General features: G+C 38.6%; 1 protein-coding gene across 1 annotated transcript in view; it reads right to left on the bottom strand.

The window, feature by feature from the left end:
• Positions 1–14100, bottom strand: part of IRAG1 (inositol 1,4,5-triphosphate receptor associated 1) — a 122687-nt gene continuing 108587 nt past the window's right edge. The window contains exons 15-21 of the mRNA XM_060262065.1: positions 12049–12190; positions 10465–10514; positions 8783–8878; positions 8353–8417; positions 3237–3356; positions 1152–1277; positions 1–466 (exon numbers count right to left, since the gene is read on the bottom strand). Coding sequence (XP_060118048.1) covers positions 220–466; positions 1152–1277; positions 3237–3356; positions 8353–8417; positions 8783–8878; positions 10465–10514; positions 12049–12190 — 846 coding nt within the window. The 3' untranslated portion in view covers positions 1–219. The remainder of the gene's footprint in view (positions 467–1151; positions 1278–3236; positions 3357–8352; positions 8418–8782; positions 8879–10464; positions 10515–12048; positions 12191–14100) is intronic.

Raw genomic sequence — 14100 nt, 5'->3', positions numbered from 1 at the left:
TTAGTATAAAAAGAGAGGATAGCATTTATTGGCTGGTGCATCTGGCTAGTTAAAAATCACAATGCATTTGCAAGTCTGATGGCACAAAACAAAATAAGTGGTGTTATTGATCATATTTAGCCACCACCATGAAAGTGCCAAAGCCCTAATTCACTTGGTGTATCTCACTTTAAAAGTGTGCTATTGTAAATGGATCCCCCCTCCCTATTTATGCTGTCATTATTCTGTGTGCTGGTCATGGTGTAGTCCCGAGTTCCACCAGGAGTACTGCTGAGCAGCAGAGCAGGTAGCTTTCATTTGTTGTCCATCTGATTTGGCACAGGAGGAGAAGTAATTGTATACACTGGAGATTCCCAGTACCACAGCAAAAATTATGACAATGGCTGCTACAATCCAGAGCACGTTCCAGTGTTTTTGCAGTTTGGAATAGAGTATTTCTATATAATGGATAACAACTTCAAGTTTGCTGTAAAATGGAAAAAAGAAAGTAAAATTATTCATTTAAACTATACAAACTGAATATTTCATTATATGAAAAAATAACCATGGTATGCAAGACTCAGAAGCAGTACAGAAACTACTTTTATGACATAAGAATAAGGAGAAGGGAGTACGGCTGTCCTCAAGATGGTGAGGTGGTTGTTCTTAATCTGTCTGGATGATTTACTTCCTTGCCTCAGGCTTGCCTTGCATTCCTTGCCTCAATCTCATGAAGAGAAGAAACATATTTATATAAAATTATACACATTCAGTTGTGGGAGAAAGGGGCAATATTTATAGCACATTTATAATTTGTGTGCTTGGTAATCAACTTGCCCCCACCCCAGATACCCATGGATCAATTCTTCATTATACCCTATGGGAACTGGTCTCTGTAGAGTATAATGGAGTGCCCAGCAGACATTCCCCCCCACTATGACCCTCCAAACCGGGGGATGCCCTGCCTCCAACTGGGGATTGACAGCCCTACTACCACTATATACACTGAGATCAGGGGCCAAGCTTGAACAGAATTGAATACTGTACTATGGGCAATAAATTGCTTTTTAGGAGAGTTAGAAAAGCTACAGTTCTTGTAAAGGAAAAAGAGATTGAATTATTCAAATAACTTAAAATACACTGGTTTTACACTGCAAATATTATTTTCTCACCCGTGTCTGCCAATTTCATCATCACTTTCATCCTCTTCACATTCATTGGGCCCCTCAACTATTTTTTCTTCATCATCTTCTATTAGCTCTTCAAGTTCTTTAGCTTTCTTTAAGCCTTCCTGATACCTTTAAGTGCAAAAGTTCCAGATTTGAACTACTCATTAAAAAAGATTACCCACTCATAGAAAACAACAAAACAAAACAAAATAATGATCTTTAAAAGCCCTCCACATGTTTGTTTTCATTTTCTCATTCACAGAAACTAGAATGGGCCTTTGAGAGACAACTAATGTATCTGAAGTGGCATACTAACTTGCCCTTGTAAAGCAAAAAGTGGTGCTTGTGTCACTTCCATATTTGTCCTAGGAAAAGTGAGCAATTTGCTTCCTCAGTCCACTAAAGTGAAGCCTTCATCATCACTAGGTGGCCTTGCTGAACAAAGAACAGCAGGAACAAATGCATAACAAAACATCTGCATTTTCAAGCAGGGCCACTAGTAGTTCTTCCAGTGGATACAAGAAAACCTGATGAAAGAAACTACCGATAGCACCTATACAGAGTCTTAGATGTTTTCATTGGGCTAGAGGGGGGTCAAGGAAGGAAAAGTAGGAGTGGGTTTACAATAGGAGAAGAGAATATGGAAACATTATGCTTGATTGAACTAAAGTTCTGGACAGTTTATGGGCAAGTGCCATGTCAGCTGCAACACTTTTAGTTTGTGGTACAGATATAATTGAACAAATTCTCAACTAGTATCCTGTTACAAAAATTAAACATTACTGGAAGGCATATATTGTTTGCTGATGTGCTTAAACTCACAACCACAATATTTCAGGTTTCAGCTTGTCTCAACCTTTAAAGCTTAGAGCTGGGTCTACAATAAAGCAGAAATATGAGCTACATGACTCAGGGAATAATACATGTTGAATCAAATCTGTTTAGTTACACTTTTGTTTTTAATTGTTTTACTTAGCTTAAGATAGTTGTTATAGTTTTGAAAGACATTATGTCCTTCTATTCTGTTTTTTTTTAAATAGACACACAACTGCTATGGTAACAATACATGCAAACACATAGAGCAGGGGTGGCCAACGGTAGCTCTCCAGATGTTTTTTTGCCTACAAATCCCATCAGCCCCAGCCAGCATGGCCAATGGCTGGGGCTGTTGGGAGTTGTATGCAAAAAATATCTGGAGAGCTACCATTGGCCACCCCTGAAATAGAGGAATGCAGCAAGGCATTCAACTGATGAATGTGCCTTCCAGAAATATACCCAGTTAATATATTTTACATGTAAGAATTTTTGCAGCTTTATTTTCATCACATCATATTTATGGGCTAAAGTGCATTTATGATGATAAAATGCCTAGAGTAAATCAGGCTGCTTCCACATGAATATTTTGCTCCAGTTCTGCACTTTGGGGGGGAGTATCCACACAATGGCATCCCCTAACTGTCCACTTTCCAGCCTCCTCCCATTTGGCTATAATCTTTTCCAAACCTCGTTTGGTGTAATACTTTGAAACAGACCGTAGTATTAGCACTGCTGCACGTTTTAAAAAGCCCCACCAACATCAGCACTGTTTTCCTCGCCTTCTGGTGATGCAGGGGAGCAGTTAGCAGCTGAGGTTAACTTGAGGCTGAATTAATATATCTTTGCAGCTTAGTGCTATAGCAATATGTCGATCACTTTTTTTTTTAAGGCAAAAAAAATCCATCTAGTGAAATGAAGAGAGTGGCAGGCAGAGGGGACTGGGGCAAGGGAAGTGCATGGATGGTTCAGTGCCTCTGCAGATGCTCCAGTATTCACAGTGGCAATGGATAGAAACAGAAAATCATCACTGTGTGGTTACAACTTCAGTTAAGCACAGATGACTGACTGACTTCCCTTTGAAAAGGCAGCTTTGGTGATAGAAGATGACATCATTTTAAAGTGTTTCCTTTAATATTAGTAGAAAGCAGGGCTACTATTTCTGCAGGCCACTTGTTCTGCAAAATAATCAAGATGATTCATGAAAGCAAAAAAGTCTATATTAAAATCTACAGAGTCCTCTCTGAGGAATTCAGACAACATACACATTCTTACCCTTTGTTATAAGCTTCTTCTTTTATTTTGTTTTTTATCTTGGGACTGATCTCTTCCATTCCACTATGTGCTGGTGCTGAAGGAGGTGGTTCACAATCAGGGTCTCCATTTGATTTTCCACTGAAAAATTTAAATTAAACAGAGGTGTCAGGTTTGTATAACAGAAGACAGACAATTTCTTTCCTTGGGTCTCTTTCAAAGTATATTTAAAAAATCTTTGATGGGATGGCTGGATTCTCTTTGTAAATTCATCAACACAGTCATTAAACATTCAGTGTGGAAACTATCATAATCAAGGAGGGATGAATCAAACTAGGAATAACTGAGCTTTTACATTTTTGATTGTAACAGGAAACAATCCAAACAGTTATTTGCGTAAGTTTATCTCATTAAAATTAATGGATAAAGCACTTGTTTTTGGTTGTGTGTGTGTGCGTGCGTATGAAGTCACTTCCGACTTATAGTGGCCCTGTGAATTAGTGATTTCCAAAATGTCGTATCCTTAGCAGCCTTGCTCAGATCTTGCAAAGTAAAGGCAATGGCTTCCTTCACTGGGTCAATCCATCTCATGTTGGGTCCTCTTCTTTTCCTGCTGCCTTCAGCTTTCCCCAGCATTATCGTCTTTCCAACTGAGTCTTGTCTTCTTATAATATTTTCAAAATTCTATAAACCTCAGTTTGGTCATTTTAGCTTCCAGGGAATGTTCAGGCTTGATTTAATCTAGAACCCACTTATTTGTCTATTTGTTGTATCTGTAAGACTCTCCTCCAACACCACATTTCAAATGAATCAGTTGTCTTCCCATCAGCTTAATTCATTGCCCAACTTTCACAAACACACAATAGTATGCATTATCTTCATCTTGGTCACCAGTGACCATTCCTTGGTCACTAGTGACAATCTATTATAGATTCTTTATGGCTGCCTTTCCCAGTCTCAGTCTGCCTTTCCCAGTTTTCTTGGTTGCAGTCTCTCTTTTATTGATAATAGCCAAGGACAGAAAATATTGATTTAAACTTCTTCATTGTTAACCTTAAAGCTGTACAATTCCCCAAGAATCATTACTTTTGTCTTCTTGATGTACAGCTGTGATCCTTCTTTGGCACTTTCTGCTTTAACCTTCAGCAGCAGTCATTTTAAGTTTTCACTATTTTCTGCCAGTAATGAAATATCATCTGCATATATCAAATTGTTAATGTTTCTTCCACCAATTTCCACACCACCTTCATCCAAATCTAAGCAATCTTCCTTATGATATGCTCTGCATATAAATTGAACAGATAGGGAGATAAAATGCAGCCTTGTCTGATGCCTTTTGCCAATTAGAAACCATTGTTTCTCCATATTCTGTCAGTCAGTCAGTCAGTCAGTTTATTGCGGCTCTAAGCCAATCGACAGCAACAACACAACTCATCAATAACAGTACAACACAACACCAAGTTGAAATATAACATAACAATATAAAACTTGTACATCCATCAAAGTGGTAATAGTATTAGCTGACGTAGGCAACACTTAACTAAAAGCATCTTCTTTCAAATACAGACAGCATTAAATTTCTTCCTGTCAAGGTCGGTAACATATAGAAACTTAGCAAGATCCAAAGAAAGTTGATCACTCCCATCCCCTAAGAGGAAGTAAATGGTTTGGGCCTGATTTAAAGATTCAGCTAGCATTAGATGGTTCCGCAAAAGTCTGTACCTTGCCTCTGTATGGAAAAGACAGTTCAGAATAAGGTGGGAAACCGTATCGACCTCCTCCAGGCCGCACAGACAGATCCTGTCTTCTAACGGGATCTTGTGGAAACGGCCCCTCAGTACTGCTGTGTCCAGAATGTTCAGGCGTGCCAAGGACAGCATCCGCCTGATCTTAATTGGCTGTATCTTTTCTAGATACCTGGCACATTTAAGGTCACTTGTAAAAAGGGTTGGGATGTACATCCCCCCAACTTTATTCTGTCATAACAGTAATGTCTTGTCTAGAGTACAGGTTACACCCATTTCTTTTAAAAGCAATCACAATTTTTCAAAGACTACACAATCAAACACATTGCTGTGATCCATGAAAAACAAGCTGATTTTCTTCTGAAAGTCTCTGGTATGCTTGATTAATTAATGTAAATTTGCAATATGATCTCTAGTGCCTCTTTGTTTTCTGAACCCAGTGTAGACAGCTGGCATTTTTTGCTCCATATATGGTAACAGTCCTTGTTAAGAAGAGCCCTCTTGGATCTAGTCCTGCATCCTGTCTTGAACAGTGGCTAGCCAGTTCTTCTGGAGGAGCATCAACAGGGCATAGAGACTGAGGCCTTTCCCTGATGTTGCCTTCTGGTTCTGGGATGCAGAAGATTAGTGCCTCTGAATGTGGAGGTTCCCCTCAGTCACTATGGCTAGTAGCCATTGATAGGCTTGTTCTTCATGAATCTAATTCCCTTTTAAAGCTGTTTATTCCTGTGGCCATCACTACAGTGAATTCCATATTTCAGTATCTCTCTGTTTATAGCAGTATTTTCTTTTGTCCATCCTGAATCTACTGCCCATCAGTTTCATTGGATGACCTTGAGTTCTAGTATTTTGGGAGAGGGAGAAAATGAGCAAGGAGGATCCCTTGCCAATAACAACACAAACTGCCCAAAAAACAAGTTGCTTCATTTTGCAGGTAGTGCATAGCGTGAGTACCCGAACTGATTCAGAACAAACCGCAATTCGGCTATTTTAGGTATGAATCACAATTTGTGCTACAATTCATGTCCATCCCTAGTCCAGATACTATTTGACTTACTGCTACTTCACCACCAACATATGTGAAAAGAGATTTTGAAATAATGTTAGCTTCTCTACCCTCTGAAATAAAATTTCCTTGAACTTCTTACTGCTATGGAAAAGCTAAAGATACTGCACAAACATTCTCCACTGAGCATTATGTCTTCCCTTCAATTACTGTATTTTTCAGACCATAAGACGCACTTCCCCCCCCCAAAAAAGTGGGGGGGAAAGTGTGTGTGTCTTATGGAGCGAAGGGACGATAGGATGTACCTTCCTCTGCCTCCAATCCCGGCACTTCCCCGGCGCCTGCCTGCCTGGCTCCAGCTCTGCTTCCAGCAAGCACTGGGATCGCTCCACGCTGCCCCCACAGCAAACCCAGCACTTCGTGAGCAAGCGCCAGGATCGGAGGGTGGAGGGAGCGATCCTGGCGCTTGCTGTAAGTGTCAGAGCTGGAGCCAGGCAGACAGGCACCGAGGAAGCACGCTGCCCCCTCCACAGCCGGCGCTCGCGAAGTGCTGGGTTTGCGGTGGGGGCAGCGTGGAGCGATCTCAGCGCTTGCTGGAAGCGGAGCTGGAGCCAGGCAGGCAGGCGCGGGGGAAGTGCCGGGATCAGAGGCGGAGGCAGCGGATCACCCCCCAGGAGAAAGGTGCGTCCTATGGTCCGGAGCGTCTTATGGACTGAAAAATACAGTACATACTAGTCATAATTCCAAGTGAGAGACATTTTTTTCAAATATATCTATTTCCTGAAGAAATTAAATACTTTGTCTTGGATGAAAAATAGCCATATGCTGTATACATGGTAGGTAGTACCATGATGCATTAAGTTTCATAAAACAAGCAGAAACATTTTTGACAAAACCTAAGATACCAGTTTGAAGGCATTACTTGTTCCCATTTTCAACGTATTTATTCAATATCACACTAGTTAACACTATCTGAGGATGAGTACTGATAACAACTTTTCAGAGATTTGGCTGTAATATTGTAGAATTGTCATTTACAAAAGAATTGTTCTTTCATCCTTTTCTCCTAGAATTTTATTTCTACTACAAAAATTGACCCATTGTACCAGTGAGGAACTGAAAACAGAAGATAATCATGCAGGGAATGAATGCCACCAACATGACTCTATTGGTTAAAACCAGCAAACCAATCAAGAGAAGCTACAGCAGGTCACATATCAACCCTGCTTTCCCCTGATTCCCAATGTTGTAGAACCTGAGTTTTAAAATTGTTTTTATTATACATCAGAAAAATATTTTAAAAAAACATTAAAAAGCAACCATGGTGGCAAGTATATAGATAAATATCTGTGAAAGGTTTCCAGATATTTAAAAATATGTCCATATGCCATTATTGTCTCGAAGTCCTATGTTCAAATGTTGATAAATCTGTAAGGTCCTCAGTCCATTGGATTATGGAAGGTGGACATTTATCTTTACAGTGTCGTAATATAAGTATTTTAGTAACAATAAGGGCATGGAGGGTCCATTTCCGTAGACTATCAGGAAACAGTTTAAAAGTACATAAGCGTTCTCAAAATGAATGAATATTCTAATACAAAATTGATATGAGTAATACTCCTCCCAAAATAACTGAATAACTGTACAGATCCAAAGCATATATTTAAGAAATGCTTCATGTGAGTAACAAAGCTAGCAATTAGACACTTTATTTAGTCCTTTACTAATAAAGCGCTGGGGTATCCAGTATATCCAAAACATAATTTTTTGCTGAATAAGGCACAGCTTGTGGTCCAAAAAAACAATAGGTATAAGATTTAGGGCCACATCCCATTGCTTTGGCAAAGTAGGGTGATCTAGCTTTTTATTTAATTCATTTCTTGAGACTTTTTATATTGTATTTATTAATCAGCACCCAATATTTATAGACAAACAAGTGAGGGCACATGATCCTCATAGGGGAGAAAATTCCTCCCCCTGTCTCTGCCACTACCAGAGCATCTCTCAGCTCACCACCACCACTGCTGCTGCCATCTGGCTGCCTCATTGCCATCAGTTCTAATTCAAATCTAAGGCTGCTCTCCTATGTGGCACTTAATGTGGGAATGACCCACTGAATTCAGTGGGCTTTATTTCTGACTAAATAAGCACACAGAATCAGGCTATAACATTCTTTCTATAGGGAACACTGAAGATTGTTTTACCCAGTTCCTGAAGTGAAACTTTAAAAAGAAGAATCTTTAAACAATCTACTTTTATTGATGATTATCTGTGTCTTATTCTATGATCTTATATTCTTTTTGGAAAACAGAGATACATATTCCACCATAAATTATGTGCTAAATAAATCCCAATTTGGGGTGGAAGGGGAAAAATATGAACTCACTTCTCTAAAAGTGCAGGTAAGACTGGGGTTGTTGTCAGATTGTTTCTTCCATTTGTTGATTCAGTCTGTAAATAAAGAATGTTACAATTCAATTCCATTCCAAACAGCAACACAAAAACATTTTGCATTTCCTATATGAAGACCTACTTAATGTACATCAAATAAAATTCTCCAATATTTCAAAATTAAATGTGTGAAGAATCGCCGTTAGGAGTAATGAGCAGTAGCTTTCCTACTATTCCTTTACAGTTTTAAGATTTTTCTCATTTCTATAACTGAGTTAATACTATATGACATACTATCGTAACCTAATACTTGATTTTTTTTAAAATACAACTCAATATCTATTCAATATAATGCATTTATTAAGAAATGCAGCAATCATTCTTAAAATGTTTATTCTTGCAGAACATTAAAAATGCAAAGTTACCAGGGATGGCATCAAAGGAATGGGTGACATGGTAGGTGACTGGCCTGGGATTTCAAATTTTGAAACAACGGCAACACTGACTCTCCTCCGAGGTGCCTATAATAAAAATACATTTCATTACATTGATTATAACAAGTAATATCTCCACATTAGTTGTTAAAGATTTTCTGGGCTGTATGGCCCTGGTCTTGACATAGTAGTACCTGACATTTTGCCAGCAGCTGTGACCAGCATGTAACACAGAAAGATAGAGTTCTCTGTGTCAAAATGAGAGAAAACTCTTACCTTTCTGTGTTACACCTCTGAGGATGCCGGTCATAGCTGCTGGTGAAGTGTCAGGTACTACTATGCCAAGACCACAGCCACATAGCCCAGAAAATCTACAACAACCAATGAACTCCGGCCATGAAAGCCTTCGACAAAATATCTCCACAGATGTAACACACAGCAAACCACAAGGAAATTGTCACTAGGATCATTAATATAAAAATTATAAAGTATTATTACAGTTAGGGGCAATTCAGATGTAACAAGAAAGTTTATTTATTTTTTATTATTATTTTATTGAATCCAAACCAGCACAAGAGGAACACAGGGAACATAGGGAAAGCAAATAACAGAAATCCAAATCCAACATACAAGAGTCCAATTTAGATCATTAGATGCATATAACAAATAATTTACAAAAACAATACATAATATGCTAGGTATTAAGAATTAAGAGAAAGCCTACAATTTATTCTATTAGGCAAAAAAGAAATATTCCCAAAATTTCCAAAATCGGGACCCAAAGCAAATAATAATCTATAGCCAAATCAGTATCATTTTCAAAGAAAGGGTTATCCATTGTTTTACCCATTATGTACTGGTCCCATAACTTATCATAACACATTTCAATCGTGGGAGTATGTGGGGGTTTCCAATTTTTAGCAATCCTCATACAAGCTATCGCCAACATTGTTGAGATTAAAGATTTTTGATCTTTGCTCATAAATTTATCAGGCCAGATATCAAATAAAAGAAGTTTAAAATCCACTGGAATGGTTAGATTGAATATAAATTTTATTTGCTCTATCACTTTATTCCAAAAGTTTGACACTATGGGACATTCCCATCACATATGGTACGGGAAACCTTTAGTTTTACAATTCCTTCAACAATCTGGACTTGAGACCCTAGAAATTTTACTCATCATGACAGGGTTTAAATACCAAAGTGAATACATTTTTAAAAATTGGAGATGAATACCAATGCTTTTAGCCTTAATGGAAGGGGAGTTCCAGATTTTCCCAATTGTTTTCCTCTATCCTTTGAGGTAGCATTAAGTTCCAACCTTTAATATAACAGGATGGATATGAAGAGAATCAATTAAATAATTATATATTTTAGAAAGGAAACCTTTTTTTACTAATGCCCCCCAACTTTGTTGCTTATCCTTCTGAGCAAGCTGTTTCTACCCTGTGCAACCCTTGTAGATATGCTGTGGAATTCCACAAACTTACATATAAATCTGTACAAAAATGAGATTTTCTGCAGTTTCCCCCTTCCAAATTTGATTGGGCACTACAACAGCTTGGGGTGCTTGTGCCAGTGAAATATCTTGGCCCCTGAGGTCTTTTATCCCCAATTTGCATACAGTCTTCATTAAATATCTTTATTTCTTTGAAAGCTTGGAAGAATACCTTTCCAACAGTAAGAGACATGGATCTAGATGTACGTGGAACACCATCTTCTGTAAAAAACAACAAAAAGCAACAGAATATTGACAATTTTCTCTCCAATGGATGATAATCACAAGGATGTCAATGTAAAGGAATGCTGTGCATTAATCTGATCATCTTTTATAGCAAATAGCAAGCTTTTATTGGCATAAAACAGATTTAGCGGTAAAATAGCAATATAAATAATATAAAATCCTAAATTATAAAGTACATAGGGAGCTAAAATACATAAAATAAGTAAAATATATATGAATCGAGTTTAGCCAGATTAAATAATTAAAACAAATAAAATGTGGTCATTCCAGAACCATTCTCTGTCGTATTTCCATGGCCTGTTGGAGAAATCTAGCTACCATTAAAGTTACCTCAGCGCAAGTGTCATTTAAAAGTTTGTGGACTTTGCCTGAATCACCATAGCCGAACATATCTGCTAAGATATCTTTCAAGTATATACAACGAATATCATCATAAAGAGGACAGTTCAGTAGTACATGGGAAATAGTTTCAATACACTTGGAATTACAAAGACAGTGTCTATTAGAGTACTCAGTCCTGTTAAATCTACCAAATAGGATAGCAGATGGTAATGCATTACATCTCGTTAACGAGAACGCACACCGTTGCTGTGGAGCTTGCAGAGAGGAGAAATACAATGCTAATTTCCCTACTGAGAGAGGAAGTTTAAAATTCAGCGGGGAGCAGGACTTGTTGGCTAGGCTATATAACGTTTGCATTTCAATATCTAGAATTCTGAGCTTAAGTTTCAAAAAAGCTTCTTTTAAGGATAGCATAAGAAGTGAATCTAAATCAATGCGCATAGATTTTATTTTCCTCTCAATAAATACTAGCTAATTTGACAAGTTAGATTCTGAGAGCAGTTGATATAAAAGGCTCTCTGAGTCAGAGTGGAAATGTAGCCGTAGCCAGTATTTAAGTGACATTAGCCATGCTTGTGTTTCCACAAGATTCATCCCTGTTTCTAAACACAAAACTGCATATGGTACGCACTTTGGGAATCCCAGAATTTTCCTTAGGAATTTTGATTGGACACCTTCAATGTTATTATCTTTTATATTACTGCAGAAGAGTTTTGGAAGGAAATTATTTCCTGTTATGGTTTCTAAGGGAATCAGATGCCCTAAATAAATAATTCAACTCAACTTTTGTGAATATTCATTTTTGTCAGAAACTTTGATGCTTCATTAAATATCTACATAGATATAGGAGTGCCAGCTTCAAGACAGATCCAAATAGGCAGCCGTGTTGGTCTGAAAGGTTTTCTGAATTTGTTAATTTTACTATTTTGCCATTGGATTTTAACTTTGTACCACTTGGCATTCCAAACCCCACCAGCTATATGTGGCTCTGCTTACTGTACCTCATTCCTCATCTGAAGAAGTGTGCATGCACACGAAAGCTTACGTTCTGAATAAAATAAGTTGGTCTTAAAAGTGCAATCGACTTCTATTTTGTTCTACAGCTTCAAGACAGACAGCAATGCAAACTGTTATTTTAAAAACATTGAGTAGCAAGGACAGTATTTACCAGGAGAACTGTAGCTTCTACAAGAATTCTGATTGGCAAGTTTCTTATACTCCATAAGCTCAGCATGATCCTTTTCATATGTTCTCTTCAAATTCTCCACATACTGCATCATGACTTCAGTGGCCTTTGACATGCGCTTCTCCTGCAAAGGAGAAATGCAACATACAGAAAAGATTATTCCCAAGATGAAACAAACAGCATCTATTCTAGCAAGACCTTGCCACCTATCAAAGAACATTATACCAACAAATATGATCTCCCAGAAATAAAAAGAGGTACACATTGTAATGAGAATGCTATTGTGAGTTTTAAGTGAAGCAGATACCTTCTCTTCTGTTTAGAGAACAGCTACAGGGGCATTTATTCAACAGGCAATAATATCTAGAACATCTAGTGTGGTTTGGATGCAATGCTATCTGCTTGCCTAGCCCATCCTCCTCTGTCTTTTGGATATATTTTTTTCCTTTTTAAGTAAGGCTGGGTGTCCGTGTCATGAGCTTTTGGCCAAGAGCCAAATGGCCTTGGGACGTCGGTGATCTAGTATAGGGACGTGACAGGCAGGCCTCAGATACAGTGGGAACTCATAGGAGCACAGCTCCTGAACCTTTCTGAGAGTTCCACCTCCTCCTTCTGAGAGTTCCAATTCCTTGTCCATTGAATAGTACATGCAGCTGCATAATAATCCCTGGATGAGCTCCACCACCTATTTTTCTACAAAACGACCCCTGATGGCAGGTGAGTGTGGCACTGACCTTCTGTGGGGGGGATTAAAATGATTAATATTTGGAAGGCTGTAGATTCAGCTGGATACCAGAATGCTCTGGGAGATTTCATGATTCCAAATGGCAGCTCCGTTGAGGACACAGTAAGATTTTGGAACAACATGCTCCTAACAGCTATTGACAAACTTCTGCTCCTTGTCATCTTCTTTTGTCCTTGATTGCTGTAGTTTACTATGGAGTTAGGTGACTTGATGAGGGCAGAGAGACATCTAAAGTGGTGCTGGCAAAAAAACTGGACAGATCACACTTTTTGAAGGCCCATGATATGGTGGGGACAATGGCAAATAAATCCTACTTCTCCTCTATGATAGCTTCAGCTAGTTCAATTGTTTAGGGTAGGGGTGTCAAACATGTGGCCTGGGGGCCAAATCAGGCCCCCGAAGGGCTCCTATCAGGCCTCCAAGCAACTGTCTGTTGTCTGCTTCCTTCTCCCTCTCTCTTGCTTCCTTCTGCATCACAGCTTTCTTTGCCGGGTTTACTCAATTGCACTGGAGCTACAGAGCAAAGCTTCTATTTTCTTCATTTGCTGAGGCTCCTCCCTTGAGGAGTCAGGGGAAAGAGAGAGCTTGCTTGCCAGGCTCTCTCAATCGCATAGCAGAGCTATTGGCAGATGCTCCTCCCCCCTCCTGGTCCCCTGGGGAAGGAAGGAAACAGCTAGAGTTTCCTTTGCCCAGTTCCCTGGATCTCATGGGAGAAATACAAAGAAAGCACCTTTAAGACCAAGTGCTAATGTTTGAAGCATGTTTTATTTTTATTTTTTTAAAAAAATCTTTGCTTATATCTCTGCTACTTAATATTAAATAGGTACATACATGGCCCAGCCTGACATGGCCCCGCCCAACAAGGTCTCATTTATGTCCGGCCTTCATAACAAATGAGTTTGACATCCTTGGCTTACAGTATTCTGGGACGGTGACTCTTACAACCAAGTCTTTAATTTTCAGGAATTGACAATTAATTATGACACTTCTGTGAATCCTTTTGATGATAAAATCTCTCATATTTGCTCCAATTTGAATACCAATTGTAATACAACTCAGGCAGAAGTATAAGTGTTGGGCACAACATGGCCCATTTTTGGATCATTTCAACCCACTTATCATGTTGAACATTGAAGGCTATCACTTATACCCTTGATCCTGAAATCTTAAAAACAACATATTAACAAGCCCCTGATATTCAGTATGAATAAGCTTCTGAGACAGAATGTCCTTCCTTCATCACTGGAGACAGCAGTTATTCCTCTATTACTAAAACAAATATTAGTACA

This window comes from Heteronotia binoei, chromosome 21 (assembly GCF_032191835.1).
Source record: "Heteronotia binoei isolate CCM8104 ecotype False Entrance Well chromosome 21, APGP_CSIRO_Hbin_v1, whole genome shotgun sequence".
Taxonomy (NCBI): Eukaryota; Metazoa; Chordata; class Lepidosauria; order Squamata; family Gekkonidae; genus Heteronotia; species Heteronotia binoei.
This window is presented reverse-complemented; position numbering and strand designations above follow the sequence as displayed.